Source organism: Heterodontus francisci, chromosome 20, assembly GCF_036365525.1.
Source record: "Heterodontus francisci isolate sHetFra1 chromosome 20, sHetFra1.hap1, whole genome shotgun sequence".
NCBI lineage: Eukaryota > Metazoa > Chordata > Chondrichthyes > Heterodontiformes > Heterodontidae > Heterodontus > Heterodontus francisci.
Window position 1 is genome coordinate 59729429 of NC_090390.1, and position 26351 is coordinate 59755779.

At 42.1% G+C, this 26351-nt stretch overlaps 1 protein-coding gene across 3 annotated transcripts in view; it reads right to left on the reverse strand.

The window, feature by feature from the left end:
- wdr11 (WD repeat domain 11) overlaps nucleotides 1-26351 on the reverse strand; it is a 116814-nt gene that overhangs the window by 79736 nt on the left and 10727 nt on the right. For 2 of the 3 annotated variants that reach the window (XR_010977062.1, XM_068052888.1), the window contains exons 2-7: nucleotides 22492-22603; nucleotides 13225-13378; nucleotides 6248-6421; nucleotides 1650-1833; nucleotides 1023-1188; nucleotides 204-318 (exon numbers count right to left, since the gene is read on the reverse strand). Coding sequence is in view for 2 of the 3 variants with exons in the window: in XM_068052888.1 (XP_067908989.1) it covers nucleotides 204-318; nucleotides 1023-1188; nucleotides 1650-1833; nucleotides 6248-6421; nucleotides 13225-13378; nucleotides 22492-22603 (905 nt within the window). In the remaining variant the exon portion in view is untranslated. Of the gene's footprint in view, nucleotides 1-203; nucleotides 319-1022; nucleotides 1189-1649; nucleotides 1834-6247; nucleotides 6422-13224; nucleotides 13379-20515; nucleotides 20699-22491; nucleotides 22604-26351 lie in introns of those variants that run through there. The other variant, XM_068052890.1, reaches the window with a different exon arrangement.

Genomic DNA, 26351 nt, shown 5'->3' on the forward strand with positions numbered 1-26351 from the left:
CCAAGATATACTATTTAAACTGAACTGTATATATCACCCGTCTATTCACTCCACAAAATATCTATGCTCTTTTGCTTAGAACACTGCCTTGAAATCATTCCAAGGTATCAGTTAAGTTTATAATGTATACTGTTCACTTTATTCAATCAGAAATAACTTACAATTTGTTACCAAGTTACTGTATGATTGGCACACATGCTCACCCTGCTCTTCACTGGAGAGAGCCAGTAAATTGGCATTTGATCGACGGATTCTTAGTGTAATGCAGCCGTTTTCATGAAGACAGAATAAAGCATCCCGCTGGCGGCAAGGAATGACCTAGGATTTTTAAAAATGTAAGCAGTTTGAAAACAAGTTAATCTGAGTAATATCGTTTATGGATGAGAGAATACTGGTACTAGGTGTGTGCCAAAATTTCATATAAACTGTGTACATGAACTGAAAATATTACTGAGAACACAGAATATGATATTCAATAAGCTGGATGCTCAATAACAAAGCCAAAAATAGTGATCTCATTGACATCTAATGTTTGCCATCAGCTCTTCTGCAGTATCTGTTATCAGGAAACAGCCAGATGGCATTATTACAGGTGCTCACATTATAACAACTGAAACTGTGATTACATTGGCAGGGTACATTGAATAAATTCAGACAGATATTTTCAAAGACTACCAAGTTCAACTCAACCTCAAAAAGGCAATAATGAAACTAAATCAATACTCAATCCTTCATTACATAAAATATTGCCAGCATATAGCCTTCAAATTCTCAATGCAACCTTGATTTTTTAATTCCAGAAGGGTGAGAAACTGACTATATGTAACATTACAATCCAGAAGAAGTAGTTTTCTTTCTTTTTTGTTTCTCAGATTTCAATATATAAGATATACAAACACTGTCAACTCCAACTTCATTATTAAATATCACAAAACTCCATAATTGCAGTCGTTAAACTGTTCTATAATCATTTTGAATGTAACAATGTCAGTGGAAGGCAGTCTCTCAGTAGAATTAGTTACCTGTAGAAATGGAGCTCCTGTTCTTTCAATAGCCACTATGCCTACTGTTTGGTTTACTTCCAAGTCAAGGATCAGGATTTCTCTGGGATACAGCAGCAGCATATGGTTCCTCTTAGATGGCAAATAGGACAACTGCAGGCAGTCATTCAAAGTTACAGACTCAGCACTGAAATAAATCAGGTGAAAAATAAAATAACATAACAGAAACTTTGCATTCATTATTATATGTTAAAAAGTAAAGCACAGTGGATTCTCCCCAAAATAGCTACTGTATAATAACATATAGCCATGAAAAACATTTTAAAAATAGTTTAATTACTGAGCACAGAATTTTTCCTTCTCTTTTTCAAAATGCACATTTTTAATCATGCATGGGGTATTGTATAATTTCTACTTTGCTAAATATCTAAATATTAAAGCTTGAGGATTAATTAGGAAAATATGTTCTAATTTTGTTAATGTTGAGCTCATTAATGGAAGTGATAGCAATGCTGGGGAATTTAAATTTGGAAAACAAGCTTATGGGCCAAGAGGGGAATTTATTGAGAAGAAATTTTCTCTCAATAAAAGGGCAAAATGGAAACAGAGCTTGCAAAATGTAACATTTTATCTTAAAATACAACTTACTTGGGCTTTTCATTAGTGATGAGGATTTTCACCTTGTTTAGGGCTTTCTTGGCACCAGTGGCTGCTGGTTTAGTGTGTGCGGGACTTGAGTGAGGACTTGATATATAAACCTTCTTTCCTGAGCTGCTGGGAGGTTTGGATGGTGAAAAATCTGAGACAAACACTATACCCTCACTGGTCAGCACTACAAATAGAAGACAATGTTTTAAAAAAAAAAATTGCAACACATTTTTTTACATTACAAAATATTGACTTAAAAAAAAAACTTGTTCTATAACAATTATTTTTTCTCTTCTGAGTTACAATACAAGATATATTTTTACCTAAAAACAACAATGCACTCTCTAGCCAGCCACCAAGAGGTGTGCAAAATATAATGCCCACAGCAACTTTCCAGTTGACTTCTCCTCTCTGCTGAGAAACACTTGGTCTTCACTCAGTGTCTCCCACCAATAGATGAACTCAGTATGTGTTAAAATTGCAGCAGCAAGCTCATGTACTATTTTCTATAGCACAGCAACATGGAACACCAAACACAGTGGGGAGCTTCACAGCAACATGTTCAAGACTGAACACAGACTTTAAAATAAGAGTGCTGCAATATTCTGTTGTATAGCCCTCACACATATAAAAGTAGGTTTTATTTCATGTTTGCATTGTAGCCTTTTAAATTAATTTGAAAACTATTTCCAGTGGCTTGGAAGTGTTATTTGCTAAAACATCAGTCTTAGGTGTCAGCCGTGACTCAGTGATAGCATGCTTACCTTTGAACCAGAAGATTGTGGATTCCAGTTCCACGCCAGAGACTTGGGCACATAATATAGCTTGATGTGGGTCCTTGTTCTGCACAAATTGTCTGCCATGTTTTTTTAAAATTCATTCACAGGATTTGGGTGTCGCTGGTAAAGCCAGCATTTATTGCCCATCCCTGATTACCCTTGAAAATGTGATGATCCACCTTCTTAAATACAACCGAGTGGCTTACTAAGCCATTTCAGAAGGCAGTTAAAAGTTAACCACATTACTGTGGGTCTGCAGTCACATAGGCCAGACAAGGTAAGGATGGCAAATTTCCTTCCCTGAAGGACATTCATGAACCAGATGGGTTTTTATGACAATCTGGTCACCATTTTTCACTCACTTTTTATGCCATATTTTGTTTTATTAATTGAAATTAAATTCCCCAGCCTCCATAGTGAGATTTGAAAACATGTCTCTATAGCATTAGTCCAGGTCCCTGGATTGCTAGTCCAGTAACAAAACCACTATGCTCCTGTTCCCGACATTACAACGGTGGCTCTTCTTCTAATGTATTTCATTGGCTAGTAAGTGTTTTGGGATATCCTGAAGTTGAGAAAGGCATTATATAATGCAAGGCCATTTGTTGTTTCTTTCCTTAGTCACCACTGGAAAAATTTATTGTATGAAAAGACGATCTCCCAATAGATGATGTCAAGTATGGGGTCCAACAAATGTGCTCTTATAGTCTTATCCTAATCTATGACACATCCATTTTCAGCAATACAAGACTGCCTCTCTAATCATAGGATCACAGGAGGCATTCAGCCCATCCAGTCTGTGCCAGCTTTTGAAGAGCAATCCAGTTAGTCCCATTCCCCCATTCTTTCCCCATGTACCTGCAATTTTTTCTCTTTCAAGTACTTAACCAAATTCAGTTTTGAAGCTGCAATTGAACCCTATCAGGCAGTGTATTCCAAATCCTAGCCACTTGTTCTGTGTGTTATATGCCTTCTTTTTCTGTTTCATCCTACTCTCTAACTCTTTCTTCATCCAGGGAGCTCCGATTCTGGTGCCCTCCCCTTTCCTCCTTGTAGCACTGTACCTGGACTAAAAGACAGACTTACATTTATACAGTGCCTTTCACAACCACCTGACATCCTAAAACACTGTCCAGCAAATGAGGTACTTTTGAGGTGTAGTCAATATTGCAATGCAAGAAGCATGCCCTTGAAGCATCTCTTTAAAGTCCATTCATTGCTCCATTACATTTCTGCCCAACAGCCTTCGACTCCAATTTACCCCAGTCAGATCCCTCTTCAATTCACTGAAATTAGCCCTCCTCCAGTTTATTTTTATTCTAGATTGCTCCCTATCCTTCTCCATAACTAATCTAAGCCTTACAATACCATGATCACTACTCCGGAGATGCTCACCAACTGACATTCTCACCGTTACCAACTTCATTCCCCAGGATTATAAATCCAGCAGTCCCTCCTTCCAGTTGGGCAGGCAACATACCAATTCAGAAAATTCTCCTGAACACCTAAACAAGTAGATATAGATTGCCATCTGCACTGTGAAAACCAGTGTTATTGTGAAAACTACACATCCTGAATCTATATGAACTCAGCCAGGAGAGAGCTCCATGTATATGTATTTATGCACGTGTACAAAGCTCCATTCCCCAGCTAAGAAACTTTTAGTATTTTAGGAACCGGCAAGCCTGTCCACATTCTTATAACATTATAAAGGCTATATAGTTAGCTTAGAAAGGGAGCAGGCCATTCTATTCATGGCTCGATTTATCGCATCAGAGTATGCCAGAAATTGGTGAAATATTGTTTAAATTAATTTTTGTAATACTTCAGAAGCTTCCTTGACACACTGATCCCAATATTTCAAAGTAAGTGCCTTATGTAGGAGATGTATGAATAAGTGAACTGTTTCATCTAAACCATTAAATATGGACCAAAGTAGTGCAAAAATAAATAACAAGCACAGAGCTCTTTCCTTACTGGGCTCAGTCTGAGATCCAATGATGTACCACCTGCAGTGCAACATTGGTCTGCACTGCACATTATAATCTACATTTGGTTTCAGAACAGCGGTTATAGCATATGTCAGCCTTAGAATGCAGACCTGGCACTGAAGCTGGTAGAAAATGAGATTGTCTACATTTGCAGCATTACTAAGAAAAGCTACAGAAACGGATAGTGCGAGTGAGAAATATTACAAAGATGCAGTACAGTAGGGGCTTCCTAGTACCTAGGAATTGGGCATGAAAAGTGGAACACAAGTTCTACTCATTAATATGAAAGTAGTGAAGTTACACAGGGACAGACAGATGATCACTGGGACTGCCTCAGACAGAGGTGAAATAGAAAAAATTCCTTAATAACTAAGAAACACAGCATTGCTATAAAGCACACACACCACATTACGAAGATTTTTAAAAATTAATTCCCAATGAGAGCAACATTTTTACATTTATTGCCAAATTTTGTGCAGTTGGGAAAGCAGAAACAGATATGTTTCACCACATAACCAAATGTTTCCAACACCCTAACTATTCAATAATTTGGACACAAATGGTTTCTAAAATTTGTTTTAAGATTTATAGAAAAATAAACTTGCAGCATAATTCTTCTGAAACCCCAAGACAGAAATACCCTCTATAATCCTTCAAGGTTTAAACTTTAATCCACAACATTTACATACGAGCATACAAATTAGGAGCAAGAGTAGGCCATTTGGTCCCTCGAGCCTGCTCGGCCATTTGATAAGATCATGGCCGATCTGATTGTGGCCTCAACTCTACTTTCCTGTCTACCCCCACAACCCTTGACTCCCTTGTCAATCAAGAATCTATCTAACTCAGCCTTAAGAATATTCAATGACCCTAGCTCCACTGCTCTCTAGGGAAGAGAATTCCACAGACTAACGACTCTCAGAGAAAAAAATTCTCATTTCAGTCTTAAATGGGAGACGCCTAATTTTTAAACTGTGTCCCCTAGTTCTAGTCTCTTCCACAAGTTGAAACATCCTCTCAGCATCCACCCTGTCAAGTCCCCTCAGGATCTTATGTTTCAATAATCCTCTCATTCTTCTAAACTCGAATGGATACAGGCCCATCCTGTCCAACCTTTCCTCATAAGATTGCTGTACCTGCATACTAGCTTTTTATGATTTATATACCAGGACACCCAGATCCCTCTGTACTGTCGAGCTCAGCAATCTCTCGCTATTTAAATAATATTTTTTTTTAATTCTTCCTGTCAAAGTGGACAAGTTCACATTTTCCCACATTATACTCCATCTGCCAAATTTGTGCCCTCTCACTTAACCTATCAATAATCCCTTTGCAGACTTTATGTCCTCGCCACTTAATCTCCTACCTATCTTTGTCATCAGCAAACATAGCAACCATATATTTTTGTCTCTTCATCCAAGTCATTGATATAGATTGTAAATAGTTGAGGTCCCAGCACTGATCCCTGTGGCACTCCACTAGTTACAGCCTGTCAACCCGAAAATGACCCATTTATCCAGATTCTCTGCTTCCTGTTAGCTAACCAATTCGCTATCCATGCTAATATGTTACCCACCCCCACACCATGAGCTCTTATTTTGTGTAGTAACCTTTGATGTGACACCTTATCAAATTCAGTTACTGTAAATTATTAAATTGTAGCAGATCATGCATCATTGTTGTGCAGAAATTATTGTAATCAGTAACAGGAAGATGTTCTACTGCAATGGCAAATCAAGCTGTAATTCTGCCTTGCCATATGAACTGCACCCAGTTGCATACATCAGATTAATACCTTCTATTTAAGGATAAAGAGGAGTCAACTTACAAGCTAGATTCGATAGTTCAAAGGGATCAAACGAAAAGGAGAGTATGTTTTCAGCATAACTTTTCTTCCACAATTTAGTACCAGTATCTGCATTCCATAGAACAATGTAGTTTGGTGGATGAACTGCTAATAGAAGGTCTCGAGAGGCATCCTGATTCCACAGCCACTCCATGTCTATTAGCAAGAAAGAAATAGCAAATGTCAGTAACAATGTTTCCTGTAGGACTGAGAACAGGAAGATAGATGAACTTTACAGCAATATTCAGTCCCACCATCAGACTGATGTCATGTACCAACCTGCCCCACAAAAGCAGTGTGTGAAGCCAACTATTATAGTCAATGGCCAAAGACTTGAAGCAGTCTACAAATTCACCTACCTTGGCAGCACCCTCTCCAGACCAGACAAAGTCAATGCCAGAATAGCTAAGGCCAGCATTGCCTTTGGCAAGCTACAAAAAACCGTCTGGGAGCAAAAAATTAGTCTGAACAAAAGTGAAGGTATACAGAGCAATTGTCCTTCCCACTCTCTAGCATGCTTGTGAGACGTGGACAGTTTATCCTAGGCACCCAAATAAGTTACACCACTTTCGCATGACCTGCTTGCAAAGCCTACTCAAGATCAGATGGCAAGACAAGGTTTCTGATAATGACATTCTCTCCCTGACTGACATGTCCAGCATCCACACTCTGAAGAGAGCTCAGATAAGATGGATAAGATAAGATAACCCCTCTCTGCATTTCCCTCCAGAACGTACTTTCACTTGTGAACAAGGTCTTTGTTTTCTATGAGCTTATTGTGGATCATCACATTGGTATCATAGTCCTGAAGACATGGCTGAGGGGTGATCATACCTTTCCCCTTAACAGAGCTTCACCACCAAGCTATACTTTCCACCAATTGCCCCACTCAAACTGCCAAATGGTGGTGTAGCCCTTATCTTTAAATTACTCCCTGCTCCTCTGGTAACCACTCCTCCTTCGAGCATCTCACTTTGTTCCACCCCTCATGTTTCTCATTTAAGCATCACATGAAGTTCCTCACAGAGATCTTCTTTGCTTTCCAATCTCAGCCTCAGCACCGACCAATTTCTCATCTTTGGTGATTTCAACCTCCATCTCAAATCCTCTTGCTCTCTCTCCTCTGAGCTCACTCCCCTCCTTTCCTCCCTCAATCTCTTCCACCATAAAAACTCTCTAACCTCGAGGTAGATCAGCCATGATCTCATTAAAAAAAAAGCCTGCTCCGCCATTCAAATTCGTTCAGGGGATGTGGGCATCGTTGGCTATGCCAGCATTTATTGCCCATCCCTAATTGCCCTCAAGAAGGTGGTAGTGAGTTGCCTTCTTGAACCGTTGCAGTCCGTGGGGTGCAGGTGCACCCAACAGCGCTGTTAGGGAGGGAGTTCCAAGATTCTGACCCAGTGACAGTGAAGGAACGGCGATATAGTTCCAAGTCAGGATGGTGTGTGGCTTGGAGGGGAGCTTGCAGGTGTAGTGTTCCCATGCACCTGCTGCCCTTGTCCTTCTAGGTGATAGAGGTCACGGGTTTGGAAGGTGCTGTCAAAAGACCCTTGGTGCGTTGCTGTAGCACATCTTGTAGATGGTACACACTGCTGTCACTGTGCGTCAGTGGTGGAGTGAGTGAATGTTGAAGGTGGTGGATGGGGTGCTAATCAAGTGGGCTGCTTTGTCCTGGTTGGTGTCGAGCTTCTTGAGTGTTGTTGGAGCTGCACTAATCCAGGCAAATGGACAGTATTCATCACATTCCTGACTTGTGCCTTGTAGATGGACAGGCATAGGGGGGTCAGGAGATGAGTTACTCCCCACAGAATTCCTAGCCTCTGACCTGCTCGTAGCCACAGCATTTATGTGGTTGGCCCAGTTCAGTTTTTGGTCAACGGTAAACCCCCAAGATGTTGATAGTGGGGGATTCAGCAATGATAATGCCTAGAACGTCATGGGCAGATGGTTAGATTCTCTCTTGTTGGAGATAGTCATTGCCTGGCACTTGTGTGGCACAAATGTTACTTGCCATTTATCAGCCCAAGCCTGGATGTTGTCCAGGTCTCGCTGCATATGGACATGGGCTGCTTCAGTATCTGAGGAGTCGCAAGTGGTGAAGATTGTGCAATCATCAGTGAACATCCCCACTTTATTTATTTATTTATACAGCACTGAAACAGGCCCTTTGGCCCACCGAGTCTGTGCCGACCATCAACCACCCATTTATACAAATCCTACATTAATCCCATATTCCTACCACATCCCCAACTTCCCTCAATTTCCCTACCACCTACCTATACTAGGGGCAATTTATAATGGTCAATTTACCTATCAACCTGCAAGTCTTTGGCTGTGGGAGGAAACCAGAGCACCTGGCGAAAACCCACGCAGTCACAGGGAGAACTTGCAACTCCGCACAGGCAGTACCCAGAATCGAACCCGGGTCGCTAGAGCGGTGAGGCTGTGGTGCTAACCACTGCGCTGCCCTTATGATGAAGGGGTCATTGATGAAGCAGCTGAAGATGGTTGGACCTAGGACAATACTCTGAGAAGCCCCTGCAGTGATGTCCTGGGACTGAGATGATTGACCTCCAACAACCACAACAATCTTCCTTTGTGCTATGTATGACTCCAACCAGTGGAGTACTTTCCCCGATTCCCATTGACTTCAGTTTTGCTAGGGCTCCTTGATGCCATACTCAGTCAAATGCTGTCTTGATGTCAAGGGCAATCACTCTCACCTCACCTCTGGAGTTCAGCTCTTTTGTCCATTTTTGGACCAAGGCTGTAATGAGGTCATGAGCTGAATGGCCCTGGTGGAACACAAACTGAGCATCACTGAGCAGGTTATAGCTGAGCAAGTGCCACTTGATAGCACTGTCAACTACACCTTCCATCATTTTGCTAATGATTGGGAGTAGACTGATAGGGTGGCAATTGGCTGGGTCGGATTTGTCCTGCTTTTTGTGCACAGCACATACATGGACAATTTTCCACATTGCCGGGTAGATGCCAGTGATGTAACTGTACTGGAACAGCTTAGCTACGGGCACGGCTAGTTCTGCCACACAGGTCTTCAGTACTGCCAGAATATTGTCAGAGCCCATAGACGTTGCAGTATCCAATGCCTTCAGCTGTTCCTCAATATCACATGGAGTGAATCGGATTGGCTGAAGATTGGCATCTGTGATGCTGGGGCCCTCAGGAGGAGGCCAAGATGGATCATCCACTCGGCACTACTGGCTGAAGATGGATGAAAATGCTTCAGCCTTATTTTTTGCACTGATGTTCTGGGCTCCCCCATTGTTGAGGATGTCAGTTGTTTAATTGTCCAACCTTCATGACTGGATGTGGCAGGACTGCAGACCTTAGATCTGATCCATTGGTTGTGGGATCACTTATCCCTATTGCATGCTGCTTCCACTCTAACACGCAAGTAGCCTTATGTTAAGCTTCGCCAGGCTGACACCTCATTTTTAGGTATGCCTGGTGCTGTTCCTGGCATGCCTTCCTGTACTCTTCATTGAACCAGGGTTGGTCCTCTGGTTTTATGGTAATGATAGAGTGAGGGATATGCCGGGCCATGAGATTACAGATTGTGGTTGAATACAATTCGAAGAGCCGAATGACCTACTCCTGCTCCTATTTCTTATGTTCTTGTAAGGAAATTTTTGATAATTTCCTTGCTTCACACTTTATCCAGAATTTTCCTCCCCATCCTCCCATTCCCACTTCTTTGTGCTCGGCCTGGAAAAAACGCTCCCTCAAGTCACTTACAACTGCACTTTCAACTTCCCAACTAGCAGCCTTTGGCCCACAATTCATCATGATATTGCTGCACTTACCAATTTGCCAAATCACACCCTTTCCATCACCTTTCAGCCCATTAAAACAGTTACTCTCTCTCTCACCCAAGATGTTACCCCCAGACACCCTTCATCATCTTTTCCTCATGTCCAAGGAATGTAGGTTTGAACATCTTTGGCAGGTAACTAGTTTAACTATCCATCACCAGATCTGGCTGGAGCACAAAGTATTAATAAGTCCTGTTTTCTATTGCTAGAACTGCTCACAATTTAAAAGTCATCCAAGAATGCAAACATAACCCCTGGCTTCCCTGAGCAGCTTATGGACTTTTTTGTCATAAAAGAGACCATCCGTTCAACTGCCTCTGCTGTTTCCCTCCTTTCCCCTAGCCCACCGGGCCAAACTTCCCTTCAGGTTCTCGCCGCTCTAGCTGCAAACTCAGGTCTTTCTCTAGATTCTATCCCATCTTCTGCCTTGTTCTCTCCAAGCTCATTTTGTCCATGAGGGCCACCTCCTGATTCCTTGATCCAATTCCAAACAAACTGATCACCCAACTTTCCTTCCTGGGGCCCACATTAGCTAATATTGTTAATGGTTCCCTCTACTCAGGTACTGTCTCATCACCACCCTGCAAATCTGCCGTCATCGCCCCTCTCCCCCCAAAAAAAACCTTCACCCACCTAGCATTGAAAATTACTGCCCTATCTGCAACCTCCCTTTCCTCTGAAGTCCTTGAATGTGTTGTCTGCCAAATCCATGCCCCTGTTTCCTGCAATTCCACGGCTGATTCCCTCCAATCAGATTTCCAGCCCTGCCACAGTACTGAAATGGCTCTTAGCAAAGTTACAAGTGATATTCTTTGTGACTGTGACCATGGTAAACCTCCCATCTTTATCCTTCTCAACCTACCTGTGACTCTATCCTTCTCCAATGCCACTTCTCTGTCATTCAGCTGGTTAGTTACAATTCCATAGTTAAGAATGGAATCAGAGAATCACCTGAAATAGCTTCTCTTCCCACTCTATTGTTGGCCCTCTTCTATTTCTCATCTACATTCTACTACTTAGTGATATCATCTGAAAACACACCAGCAGGTTGCACATGTTCACTGACGGCATTGAGCTCTGTCACAACGCCTCCTTGGACACCTCCACTATCTCTGAATTGTCCACAGTTTGTTCGACATCCAATTTTTCCCCAACTAAATATTGGGAAGACTGAAGCCATTGTTTTTGGTCCCTGGCAAAACTGCATTCTGTGGCCTCCATTTCCATCTCTGGCAATTGTCTGAAGTTGAGCCAGACCACACTCAAACTTGCTGTTGTGTTTGACTACAAGATGAGCTTCCAATAACATACCCATTCCATCACCAAGATTGTCTACTTCCATCTTCGTAACATCACTGAATTCTGATCTTGTCTCAGCTCATCTGCTGATGAAACCCTCACTGATGCCTTGATTATCCCGAGACTTGACTATTCCAATGCTCTCCTAGCTGGCCTCCCTTCACAAATTTGTGTTCATCCAAAACTTTGCTGCCTGTACCTTAACCCCCTCCAAGTCTCATTAACACATCACCCCAGTTCTTGCTGGCATACACCTGCTCTCTGTCTGACAGCACAATTCCAAAATTCTCATTCTTGATTACATTTCTGTCCACCTTATCTCTAACCTCCTTCAGCCCTACAAGCCTTCAGGCTCTCTGCACTCCTCCAATTCTGGCCTCTTGCAAATTCCCAATTTTAACCACTGCAGTATTAGTGGCTGTGCTTTCAGATGCTTTGGTCCTAAACTCTGGAATTCCCTCCCTAAACCACTCTGCCACTCTCTCTTCCCCCTGCCCTTGAAAACTGACCTCAGACCAAACTTTGGTTATCTCCTGATAACTCCTTCTGTGACTCAGTGTCAATATTTCTATTGATGTCGCTCTTGGTAAGCGCCTAGAGACATATTGCTACACTAGAAACGCTATATAAATACAAGTTGTTGTCGATATCATCAAGTGAGAGTCTAGTCAAAGGACAGTTTTCCCTTTGACCTCAAATCAGCTATCTTTTCCAGAATGTTTTGGTGCCATACTGTGGAGGGAAGCTACTCTCATCTCTCCTCTGGCATTCAGCTCATTTTCCATTCTGGATCAAGATTGCGATGAAATCTGGAGCTAAGTGGCTCTGACAGAAGTTGAACTGAGCATTGGTGAGCCGCTTACAAGTGACTGGGTGCTGCTTGATGGCACTGCTGATGACTCCTACTAGCACTTTACTGATGATTGGGAGGAGCCTAATGGGACAATAACTGGCTGGATTTGTATTTTTGTTTGTGCACAGGACATGTCTGGGCAATTTTCCACATTGTTGAATAAATATCGGCATAACTGTACTGGAGCAGCTTGGCTGGAAGGAGTACTACTTCTGGGGCCCAGGTCTTCAATACTAAAGTGGGATGTTGTCTTGGTCCATGGCTTTGTTGTGTCCAGTGTACACAGACACATGGAGTGAACCAAACTGGTTGCACACAGGCATTGATGATGGTTATTTCTTTCAAAAGAGACAGAGTAGGATTATAAACTCGATTGAAGGCATTAGCAAATATTTCGGCCCTGTCTCTTGCACTCGCATGGTAGGCCCTACCATGTTTGAAGAAGGGGATATTAATGAGGACTCCATCACCCATTAGTTGCCCTTTACAGTAAAACTGGAAAACTTTTAATCATTATCAAACACAGTGCAAGTAAGCTACAATCGAGCCAAAGATTGTAATGATAATTCATAAACAAATTAAAAGGCATCATCACTATCATTTTATCAGTCAGAGTAAGTCATTTTAACACTATTAAACTTTAATATGTTAACTGCCAGATAAATGACTCAAACATATAGGCACATATAAAAACCAAAGAGAAATAGCCAGGGAAAATGAGCAGAAAATGAAAGCAGAAACTCATTCAGTAAACAGTTTGCTGTGGCAGGGACTCCAGAACTTCTGAAACGAGTGATAAATACCAGTACATTGGAGGGGGATGTGGGCACATTGTGACCCCCGAGATATTTAAGAAAGTCAGCACAGCAATACAGAATGGTCTACTACAACAGTATCATCACACTGTATCCGCGTAGAACTCATGAGACTTGTGCTACACCAGCTTCCATCACAACTTAATTTCTTACCTTGAATGGGCTTGGTGTACTCCTGAATTTCACATCGAGCTGCTCCTGTAGCCACATCCCAAACTATGATCTTTCCTACGGTATCTGCAGATGCCAGACGCAGGGAATAGGGAGAGCCAATACTGTGGTGGTAGTTTTCTCTAGCCCACTTTACCTGTGAAAATTAAAGCAGACCCTGGAATTAGACATAAAAACATGTGCAGCCACTGGAAGGTGTCAAATTTACTCCTTAATAATGGTAAGCCCGACTAAGCACTGTTAAAGACAGGGGTAGGAGTAGGCCAATCAGCTCCTCAATTCATTCTGCCATTCAACGAGATTAATGCAGATCTCCTACCTCAACTATACCTTCATGCATTATCGCCATGTCCCTTGGCATCCAAAAATCTATTGATCTCTGATTGAATATATTCAACAAATGAGTATCCGCAGCTCTCTGGGGTAGAGAATTCCAAAGGTTCAGAACGCTCTGACTGAAGAAATTTCTCTTCATCTCAGTCCTACATGGCCGAACTGTTATTGTGACCACTAGTTCTAGACCCTCCAGGCAGGGGAAAACATCCTCCCAGCGTCTATCCAGAAAAGCTCTAAGAATTTTATATTTTTCAATTAGACGACTTCTCATTCTTCTAAATACCGAGTAATATGGGCCTAGTTTATTCAATCCCATTTCACAGGACAATCCAATCATCCCAGGAATCAGTCTAGTGAACCTTAGCTGAACTCCCTTAAAGACAAGTATATCCTTCCTTAGGTAAAGAGATCAAAACTATACAGTACTCAAGATGTAGTCTCACCTAAATTTCAAACCAACATTACTGCTGATCGTGTTTTGTCAGCATTTATTGGCTTAGAAAAGATTTATTCAGTATTCTCTGACTACACTATTGCAGACTCTGAGTTGCAAAGAATATACACCACAGAAACAGGCCATTCAGCCAACTAGTCCATGCTGATGTTTATGCTCCACTCCAGTCTCCTCCCATCTAACTCCATCAGCATAAACCTCTATGCCCTTCTACCTCATACGCTTAACTAGTTTCCCCATAAATGCATCTATACTATTAGGGAAGACAGTGGCGTAGTGGGAATGTCACTGAACTAGTAACAGAGGCCCGGGCTAGTGCCCTGGGGACATGGGTTCAAATTCCACCATGGCAGCTGGTGGAATTTAAATTTAATTAATAAAAAAAATAAAATCTGCAATAGAAAGCTAGCTTCAATGGTGCCATGAAACGTCAGAACATAAGAAATATGGACAGGAATAGGCCATTCAGCCCTTGAGCCTGCTCTGCCATTCAATGAGATCATGGCTGATCATCTACTTCAATACCATTTTTCTGCACGACCCCTGTAGCCCTTGATATTTTTAATATATGTAGAAATCTATCATCTCAGTCTTGAACATACTCAATGACTGCGCCTCTGGGGCAGAGAACACCCTCTCAGTGAAGAAATTCCTCCTCATCTCATAGAATCATAGAAAGTTTAAGGCACAGAAAGAGGCCACTTGGCCCATCGTGTCTGTGCCGGCCGAATAACGATCCACTTATTCTAATCCCACTTTACAGCATTTGGTCCATAGCCCTGCAGATTACAGCACTGAGGTGCCTCCTCCTGAAGTCCCCAGCATTACAGATGCCAAACTTTAGTCAATTTGATTCACTCCGCATGATATCAAGAAATGACTGATGGCACTGGATATTGCAAAGGCTATGAGCCCTGACATTATTCTAGCAATAGTACTGAAGACCTGTGCTCCAGAACTTGCCGCGCCCCTAGCCAGGGTATTCCAGTACAGCGACAACACTGGCATCTACCCGGCAATGTGGAAAATTGCCCAGGTACGTCCTGTACACAAAAAGCAGGACCAGTCCAACCCGGCCAATTATCGCCCCATCAGTCTACTCTCAATCATCAGTAAAGCGATGGAAGGCGTCATCGACAATGCTATCAAGCAGCACTTGCATAGCAATAACCTGCTCAGTGACGTTCAGTCTGGGTTCCACCAAGGCCACTCAGCTCCTGACTTCATTACAGCCTTGGTTCAAACACGGACAAAAGAGCTGAACTCAAGAGGTGAGGTGAGAGTTACTGCCCTTGACATCAAGGCAGCATTTGACCGAGTATGGCATCAAGGAGCCCTAGCAAAACTGAAGCCAATGGGAATCAGGGGGAAAACTCTCCACTCATTGGAGTCATACCTAGTGCAAACGAAGATGATTGCGGTTGTTGGAGGTCAATCATCTCAGCTCCAGGACATCACTGCAGGATTTCCTCAGGGTAGTGTCCTAGGTCCAACCATCTTCAGCTGCTTCATCAATGACTTTTCTTCAATCATAAGGTCAGAAGTGGGGATGTTCGCTGATGATTGCACAATGTTCAGCACCATTCACAACTCCTCAGATACTGAAGCAGTCCGTGTAGAAATGCAGCAAGACCTGGACAAAATCCAGGCTTGGGCTGATAACTGTCAAGTTACATTCACACCACACAAGTGCCAGGCAATGACCATCTCCAACAAGAGAGATTCTAACCATCTCCCCTTGACACTGAATGGCATTACGATCGCTGCATCCCCCACTATCAACATCCTAGGGGTTACCATTGACCAGAAACTGAACTGGAGTAGCCATATAAATACCGTGGCTACAAGAGCAGGTCAGAGGCTAGGAATCCTGCAGTGAGAAACTAACCTCCTGTCTCCCCAAAACCTGTCCACCATCTACAAGGCACAAGTCAGGAGTGTGATGGGATACTCTCCACTTGCCTGGATGGGTGCTCCAACAACACTCAAGAAACTCAACACCATCCAGGACAAAGCAGCCCACTTGATTGGCACCTCAGCTACAAACATTCACTCCCTCCACCACCGACACACAGTGGCAGCAGTGTGTACCATCTACAAGATGCACTGCAGCAACACACCTAGGCTCCCTAGACAGCACCATCCAAACCCGTGACCTCGATCAAGTGGATGGACAAGGGCAGCAAATACTTGGGAACACCACCTGCAAGTTCCCCTCCAAGTCACAAGCCATCCTGACTTGGAACTATATCGCCATTCCTTCTGTCGCTGGGTCAAAATCCTGTAACTCCCTTCCTAATAGCACTGTGGGTGTTACCACCTCACATGGACTGCAGTGGTTCCAGAAGGCAGCTCACCACCACCTTCTCAAGGGCAATTAGGGATGGGCAATAAATGCTGGCTCAGCCAGCGATGCCCACATCCCATGAATGAATAAAACGGTGCATATCCAGACTCCTTTTGAATGAGTTGAGGGTCTCTGCCTCAAGTACCCTTTCAGGCAGGGAGTTCCAGTCCCCCATCACCCTCTGGGTGGACAAAGTCTTTCCTCATCTCCCCTCTAATTTTTCTACCAATGACTTTAAATCTATGCCCCCTCATCACTGACCTCTGCTAAGGTGAATAGACCCTTCACCTCCACTCTATCCAGACCCCCTCAGATCGCCCCTCAGCCTTCTCTGTTCCAAGGAGAACAACCCCAGCCTATCCAATCTTTCCTCATAGCTGCATTTTTCTAGCCCTGGCAACATCCTCATAAACCTCCTCTGTACCCTCTCTAGAGCAATTGCATCCTTTCTGTAATGAGGTGACCAGAACTGCACAGTGTACTCAGGTTGTGGCCTAACCGATGAGTTACACAGTTCCAGCATAACCTCTAAAATAAAAGCAAAATACTGCGGATGCTGGAAATCTGAAATAAAAACAAGAAATGCTGGAAATACTCAGCAGGTCTGGCAGCATCTGTGGAAAGAGAAGCAAAGTTAACGTTTCGGGTCAGTGACCCTTCTTCGGAACTGACAAATATTAGAAATGTCAAAGGTTATAAGCAAGTGAGGCGGGGGTGAGGCAAGAGATAACAAAGGAGAAGGTGTACATTGGACAAGGCCACATAGCTGACCAAAAGGTCATGGAGCAAAGGCAAACAATATGTTAATAGTGTGTTGAAAGACAAAGCATTAGTACAGATAGGGTGCTAGCATAACCTCCCTGCTTTTATATCCTATACCTTGGCTAATAAAGGAAAGGATTCCATATGCCTTTTCAATCACCTTTTCGACCTGTCCAGCTTCCTTCAGGGATCTGTGGACATTCATTCCAAGGTCCCTCACTTCCTCTACACTTCTCAGTATTTTCCCATTAATCATGTATTCCTTTGCCTTGTTTGACTTCCCCAAATGCATCACCTCACACTTCTCCTGGTTGAATTCCATTTGCCACTTTGCTGCCCATCTGACCAGACCATCAATATCTACCACCTGGCCAATCTTTGTGCCATCTGCAAACTTCTAGTCGTAAATGGCCTCCCCTCATTCTGAAACTGTGTCCCCTGGTTCTGTTCATCCCGATCAGGGGAAACATCCTTCCTGCATCAACCCTGTCAAGCCCTGTAAGAATTTTGTATGTTTGAATGAGAGCATCGCTCATTCTTCTAAAGGCCCAGTCTATTTAATCTTTCCTCATAGGACAATCCCTCCATCCCAGGAATTATTTTGGTGAACCTTTGTTCCAAACCCTCTATAGCAAGTATATCTTTCCTTAGGTAAGGAGACCAAAACTGCACACAATATTCCAGGTACAGTCTCACCAAGGCTCTATATAACTGCAGTAAAACATCTTTATTGTTGTACTCAAATCCTCTTGTAATGAAGGCCTTCTTAATCGCCTGCTGTACCTGCATGTTAGCTTTCAATGACTCATGAACAAGGCCACCCAAGTCCCTCTGAAATTCAACACATCCCACCCTCTCACCATTGAAAAAATACTCTGTATTTCTGTTTCTCCTGTCAAAGTGGATAACCTCACATTTCGCCATATTGTATTGCATCCGCCAAATATTGCCCACTCACTTATCAGCGATTATCATAAAAACCTATCTGGTTGACTTATGTCCTTCAGGGGAAGAAATCTGCTGCCTTTCCTGGTCTGGCCTAGATGAAAGAATAAAAAAAATTCATCTCAACTACTCCCTTCAGTAGCAAGTTCTACATTGTCTGCGTAAAGAAGTTTCTTCTGAATTCCTATTTTATTGCTTGATAACTATCTTATAAATGATGGCCTCTAGTTTTGCTCTTCTCCAATAGTGAAAACACTCCCTCTATCTACTCGATCAAACCTTTCATAATTTTAAAGCTCACTATTAGGTCAGTCCTCAGTCTTCTCTTTTCAAGTGAAAAAGAGATCGAGCCTGTTCATTTTTTTCTAATAGGAATAACCTCACATCCTTGTAAATCTTTTTTCACCCTCTCCAGTGCCTCCATATTCTTCTCAACATGGCGACCAGAACTGTACTCCAAGTGTGATCATAGAGTCATATACGGTACTGAAGTCCATGCCGGCTCTCCACACAGCAATCCAGTCAGTCCCACTCCCAGTTGATCCCCGTAGCCCTGCAATTTTATTTCCTTCAAGTGACCATCCAATTCCTTTTGAAATCACTGATTGTCTTCACTTCCACTACCATTGTGGGCAGCGAGTTCCAGGTCATTACCACTCACTGCATAAAAAACATTCTTCCTCACATTCTCCCTGCATCTCTTACCCAAAACCTTCAATCTGTGTCCCCTAGCTCTTGTACCATTATAATATGGGAAGCATTTTTCTATATCTAACTTATCTAAACCGGTCATAATCTTGTACACCTCGATCAAATCTCCCCTCAATCTCCAAGAAGAACAACCCTAGCTTTTCCAACCTAATGCTGTAAGTAAACTCCATCTTTCCTGGAATCATTCTGGTAAATCTCCTGTGCACCCTCTTAAGGTCCCTCGCATCCTTCCTAAAGTGTGGTGACCAGAACTGGATACAATACTTCAATTGGGGCCTAACAAGAGCTTTATAAAGGTTCTGCATAACTTCCCTGGTTTTGTACTCAATGCAACTATTTATGAAGCCCAAGATCCCATATGCTTTGCTAACCACACTCTGAATTTGTCCTGCCACCTTCAAAGATGGATACACAAGCACCCCCAGGTCGCTCTGATCCTGCACATGCTTTAGAACTGTGTTGTTAAGTATAGATTGCCTCTCCCTATTCCTTCTGCCAAAATGCATCATCGCACACTTGCCAGTATTAAATTCCATCTGCCACCTGCCTATCCATTCTACTAGCCTATCTATGTCCTGTTGCAGGTGGATCTCAGCATCCTCACTGCCACACCTCCAAGTTTGCAAATCTGCAAATTTTTAAATTCTACTCTGCATTCCAAGATCCAAGTCATTTACATATAGCAAAAAAAAAAACAGTAATCCTAGCACTGACCCTTGGGGAGCACCACTGAAAACCATCCTCCAGTCTGAAAAACAACCATTTACCACAACTCGCTGTTTTCTTTCCTTAAGCCAATTTTTTCATCCAATTGGACTGCCCCTCCTATTCCTTGAGCCTCAATTTTGTTGACCAGCCTTTTATGTGGTACTTTATCACTTTCTTAAAATTCATATAGACAACATTACCGCATTTCCTTCATCAACCTTCTCTGTTACTTCATCAAAAAATTCAATTTGATCAGTCAAACATGATCTGCCTTTTACAAATCCGTGCTGGCTATCCTTAATTAACTCAAACCTCTCCAAATATCTGTTGATTCTTTTCCCGATTGTTTGTAAAACCTTATCCACCACTGATATTAAACTAACTGACCTGTAGTTACTAAGACTGTCTTTACACTCTTTCTTGAATAAGAATGTCACATTTGCCACTCTCCAAACCTCTGGCTCCTCCCCCATATCCACCGAAGATTATGGCAAGCCCATCCGCTATCGCAACCCCCACTTCCGCTCACAACCTGGGATGTAAGCCATCTAGATCAGGTGACTTACCTACCCTAAGCTAAGCCAGCTTTTTCAGTACCTCTCCCTCAATTTTTAACCCGATCCATTGCCTCTACTCTCTCCACTTCTAACAATATTTTGTCAGATTCCTCTTCCTTAGTAAACCTGATACAAAGCATTCTGGACTTGCCCTGCTCCTCTGAGCATATATTGCCCTCTTTGTCCCCAATAGGCCACACTCCACCTCTTACTACCCACTTACTATTTACATGTCATTGAAGATTTTTAGGTTCCCTTTTATGCTGACTCTCATTCTATTTACATGCTCTCTCTTTGCCAGTCTTATTTTCCTCTTCACCACCTCTCTCAACTTATTAAGACCTGGTCCTCACTTGAAGAATTCACTCAGCATGCATTATACACCCTCTTCTTTTGTTTCATCATAATCTATCTTCCACTTCATTCAAGGACCCCTGTTATTGGTTCCCTTACCTTTCATCCTTGTGGAATGTACCTAGTTGCACCTGAAGCATCTCTTCCTTAAAGATAACCCATTGTTCCGATACAGCTCTTCCTGTCAGTCTTTGGTTCCATTCTACCCTGGCTAGATTCCTTCTCATCGCATTGAAATTAGCCACCTCATTTTCCAGCACCAGATCCAGCAATGCCTCCTTTCTGGTTGGGTTAAGAACATACCGATCAAGGAAGTTCTCCTGAACTCATTTCAGAAATTCCACCCCTCCTTACCCCTTACTCTAACATTATCCCAATCGATAGTTAGGTAAAGTCCCCCCAATATTACTACTCTACAGTTCTTGTACATCTCTGTGATTTCCCTTCCGATTTGCTCCTCTCTCTCTCTCTCTCACTATTTGGAGGCCTATAAAATACCCCCAGTAGCGTTTCTCATACCCTTTTTGCTTCTCAACTCTAATCAAATGGATTCTGTCCTTGCCCTCTCAAGGACATCCTCAGTTGCCAACACGACAATGTCTTCCCTAATCAGTACTGCCACCTTCCCTCCCTTTCTTCCTTCTCTAACTTTCCTTAACACTTTATATCCTTGTATATTAAATGCCCAGTCCTTACCATTTTTAAGCCATGTTTCTGTTATTGCCATTATATCATATTCCCATACTGATATTTGTGCTTGTAGCTCACCACCCTTATTCACCACACTTTGTGCATTTACACACATGCATGGTGAGCTAAGATTCGATATAAATTTAGAATAACTTCTCAACTTTTCGATTCTATATGTCTAGAAATAAATCCTATAGTGCTTAGTTTGCTTTTTTATGGCCGTGTCTTTACTTTTCTTCTTCTTTGGCCTCCTTATCTCGAGAGACAATGGGTAACTTTTAGCGATTGCGTATTTGTAATCCCGGATCCCTTCGCTCAGCTACCCCACTTCGATTATTTTTCAAGTAATATCTGATCTCCTTACTTTTTCTAACCAAAATGTAACACGCCACACTGATCTATGCTGAAATTCAGTGCCAATTGTATGCCCATTCCACAAATTTATTCATGTCTTGTAATTATAGTAAAATGAAATATAAGGTTGTTACTGGGCAGAATATGTAAATAGTCTCTGAGCATCACAGGAAGTGATGTAACAGAACTTGTACAGCACCTCATAGTGTATAATGGAAGCCATAGATGCAAGGCGTGTGTAAATAAACTCCTGTCCCTGTAACCGTCAGACTTTTAGATATTCTGTAATAAGCCTTAAAAGTTATCAGAATATTACAGTAATTTGTTGCAATCTTCCACAATATTAACTATCACCACCCTGCTCACTCCCAAAATTTAGGGTCATCTTCAAATTTAGAAATTGTGCTTTTGTTTCCAACTGGGACCCCAATTCTTACGTTCTGCCACTCTGAACAGCTATCCTTTACCCTACTCTCTGCTTTCTGTCTTGTTACTTGCTCCCTGATTTTGCAGGCTGTGACCTTCCTAATTATTCTATGTGAATGAAAACACTTTTCTAGAACGAAATACTATTAAGATTAAATCCTCTCAGTTAGGGTTGCAGTCCCTATTTAGCGGATATTAAATATCAATACTGGATAGCATTCTTACCAGTTTATCGCTAGTAAAACTGAAAGGTTTCTTACAAATTCTAAAACAGACAGTGGAAATGCTGAGTAATTAACAGTTAAAGGAGCAGTACGCTTTAATTTTAGGCTAAAGCCTTTTATGTCAAAGAAACTGCTCAAGTGTTTTCTTTTAACATTTGCCAGTGGCAGGATTCATTTTAGCAGATGTAATTATTTGGTACTCAAGTATTGCCTTGCGGCATGAGTGTACATAATTGATTGACAGATGCACTTCAAAGCTAGCTAAAGCCCTTTCTGATTGGTCAAATTTTAACTGGTAAGAAAAAAGAACTCACATTATCCTTGATAATGGATGTGCAATATAATCACAACCTAATGCAAACAGTGAACAATAATGATTACCTTCACAACATTTGCTTTGTGCCGTTCCAAAACCTGAATTGTCTGCGATGTGCATGGATCAATGATCAGCACAAGGGAATGACAACCATGGGCAATTAAACCTTGCCAACCCCTAGAAGAAAAAGACCTGCAGTTAATTATTTAAAGACAGAGAACAAAATGATATACAAAACATTCCATTAAAAACGTTTCACCAATACGGACCAAGCTTTCTTTAAAAGTTATACCTGCAAATCAAGCTGTCAAGTGCATTTGGCTCCAGACCTCATTACAGCTCAAGTCCAAACATGGACAAAAGAGCTGAATTCCAGAAACAAAATGAGAGTGACAGCCTTTGACCAAATGTGACATCAAGATGTCCAAGCAAAACTGAAGTCAATGGGAATCAGGGGAAAACTCTCCATTGGCTGGAATTATACATAGTACAAAAGAAGATGGTTGTGGTTGTTGGAGGCCAATCATCTTAGCCCCAGAACATTGCTGCAGGAGTTCCTCAGGGTAGTGTCCTAGCCCCAACCATTTTCAGTTGTTTCATACGAATTAGGAGCTGGAGTAAGCCACTCGACCCCTCGAGACCGCTCCACCATTCGATAAGTTCATGGCTGAACTCATTACTCCACATTTCCACCTACCCCCGATAACCTTCCACCCTCTTGTTTATAAAGAATCTAACTACCTCTGCCTTAATAATATTCAAAGACTCTGCTTCCACTGCCTTTTGAGGAAGAGAATTCCAAAGACTCACAACCCTCAGAGAAAAAATTCTCATCTGTCTAATAGGACGTCCCCTTATTTTTAAACAGTGACCCCTAGTTTGAGATTCTCCTACAAGGGGAAACCTCCTTTCCACATCCACCCTGTCAAGACCCCTCAGGATCTTATATGTTTCAATCAAGTCACCTCTTACTCTTCTAAATTCCAACAGATACAAGCCCAGCCTGTCCAATCTTTCCTCGTAAGATAGGCCAACCATCCCAGGTATTAGTCTAGTAAACCTTCTCTGTACTGCCTCCAAAGCATTTATATCCTTCCTTAAATATGGAGACCAGTAAAGTACACAGTACTCCAGATGTGGTTGCACTAATGCCCTGTATAGCTGAAGCATAACCTCCCTACTTTTGTATTAAATTCCCCTCGCGATAAACAATAACATTCTATTAGCTTTCCTAATTATGTGCTATACCTGCATACTAACCTTTTGCGATTCATGCACTAGGCCACCCAGATCCCTCTGCATCTCAGAGCTCCGCAGTCTCTCCATTTAGATAATATGCTTCCTTTTTATTCTTCCTGCCAAAGTGGACAATTTCCCACTTTCCCACATTATACTCCATTTGCCAGGACTTTGCCCACTCACTTTATCTATATCCCATTGTAGCCTCCTTATGTCCTCTTCACAAGTTACTTTCCTACCTATCTTTGTGTCATCAGCAAATTTAGCAACCATACCTTCGGTCCCTTCTTCTAAGTCATTTATATAAATTGTAAAATGTTGAGGCCCCAGCACAGATCCCTGTGGCACACCACTCATTACATCTTGCCAACCAGAAAATGACTCATTTATGCCTACTTTCTGTTTCCTGTTAGCTAGCCAATCTTCCATCCATGACAATATGTTACCCCCTACACCATGAGCTTTTATTTTGTACAATAACCTTTGATGTGGCACCTTAACAAATGCCTTCTGGAAATCTAAGTACAATACTGGTTCCCCTTTATCCACAACACATGTAACTCCCTCAAAGAACTCCAATAAATTGGTTAAACATGATTTCCCTTTCACAAAGCCATGTTGACTTTGCCTGATTACCTTGGATTTTTCTAAATGCCCTGTTATGACATCTTTAATAATAGCTTCTAACATTTTCCCTAAGACAGATGTTAAGAGCTAACTGGCCTGCAGTTTCCTGCTTTCTGCCTCCCTACTTTTTTGAATAAAAGGAGTTATATTCACTATTTTCCAATCTAAAGGAACCTTCCCCAAATCTAGGAAATTCTGGAAAATTAAAACTAATGCATCAACTATCTCACGAGCCACTTCTTTTAACACCCAAGGATGAAGTCCATCAGGACCCGGGGACATGTCAGCCCTCAGCTCCAACAAGTTGTTCAGTACCACTTCCCTGGTGATTGCAATTTTCTTGCGTTCCTCCCTCCCTTCCATTTCCTGACTTGCAGCTAATACTGGAAAGTTACTTGTATCCTCAATAGTGAAGACCGATGCAAAATATCTGGTAGGACCAGCGCTCACTTTGTTAACTCTTTTCTTTTTAAAAATATCTATAGAAACTCTTACTATCTGTCTTTATATTTCTAGCTAGTTTTCTCTCGTACTCTAATTGTACCTTATCAAACTTTTAGTCCTTCTTTGTTGTTTTTTATATTCTGTCCAATCTTCTGACCTGCCTCCCATCTTTGTGCAATTACAGGCTTTTTCTTTAGGTTTGATACTATTTTTAACTATTTTAGTTAACCATGGATGGCAGGTCCCACCCTTGGAATTTTTCTTTCTTGTTGAAATGTATCTTTTCTGTGTATTCTGAAATATCCCCTTAAATGTATGCCACTGCATCTCTATTGACCTATCCCTTAACCTGATTTGCCAGTTCACTTTAGCTAGCTCTGTTTTCATGCCCTCATAATTGCCCTTATTTAAGTTTAAAATACTAGTGTTGGACCCACTCTTCTCTCCTTCAAACTTCCCCAATGATCCCCTCCATCATAAGGTCAGAAATGGGGATGTTTTCTGATGATTGCAGTGTTCAGCACCATTCACAACTCCTCAGATACTGAAACAGTCCATGCCAACATGCAGCACTGGGCTGATCAGTGGCATGTAACATTCGTGCCACACAAGTGCCAGGCAATGTCTGTTCCTGTGCTGTAATTTTCTTTGTTCTTTGTTTTGTTCAGCAAGAGAGAATCTCTAACTATCTCCCCTTGACATTCAACAGCATTACCATCACTGAATCCCCCACCAACATCATCCTGGGGGCTACTATTGACTAGAAACTTAACTGGACCAGCTATATAAATAAATTGTGGTTACAAGAGCAGGTCAGAGGCTGGAAACTCGGTGGCAAGTAACTTACCTCATGACTGCCCAAAGCCTGTCCACCATCTACAAGGCACAAGTCAGGAGTGTGATGGAATATTATCTACTTGCCTGGCTTAGTGCAGCTCCAAAAACATTCTAGAAGCTCAAAACCATTCAGGACAAAACAGCCTGCTTGATTGGCACCTCATCAACCACCAACGCACAGTATACCATCTATGAGATGCACTGCAGCAACTCGCCAAGCCTCCTTCAACAGCACCTTCCAAACCCACGATCTCTACCACCTAGAAGAACAAGGGCAGCTGATGCATTCCCTCCAAGCCACACACCATCCTGACTTGGAACTACATCACCGTTCCAACACTGTCAGTAGGTCAAAAACCTGGAACTCCCTAACAGCACTGTGGGTGTACCTACACCACATGACTGCAGCGTTTAAGGTGGCAACTCACCACCATCCTCGCAAGAGCAATTAGGGATGGGCAATAAATGCTGGCCTTTCAGGATTTAAAAAAACGTTAATTATTTGAATGCAATATTTGTGTGTACTGTCAAATAAAAGAAATCACTGCCTGGATTCAATAGAAATGGTTATACAGATATCAAAAATATGTTATCCTTCTAGTTTCTCCATTACCTTTAGATTGTAAATCACACTGTATAAATTAGGGATCTGTATGATGTTCATCCATCATCGTATGGAATGGCGGAGCAGGCGTGAAAGGCCAAATAGTCACTCCTGCTCCCATTTCTTATGCATTATGCTAGTTTAATCCAAAACAACATGCCCAATAACTTAAAG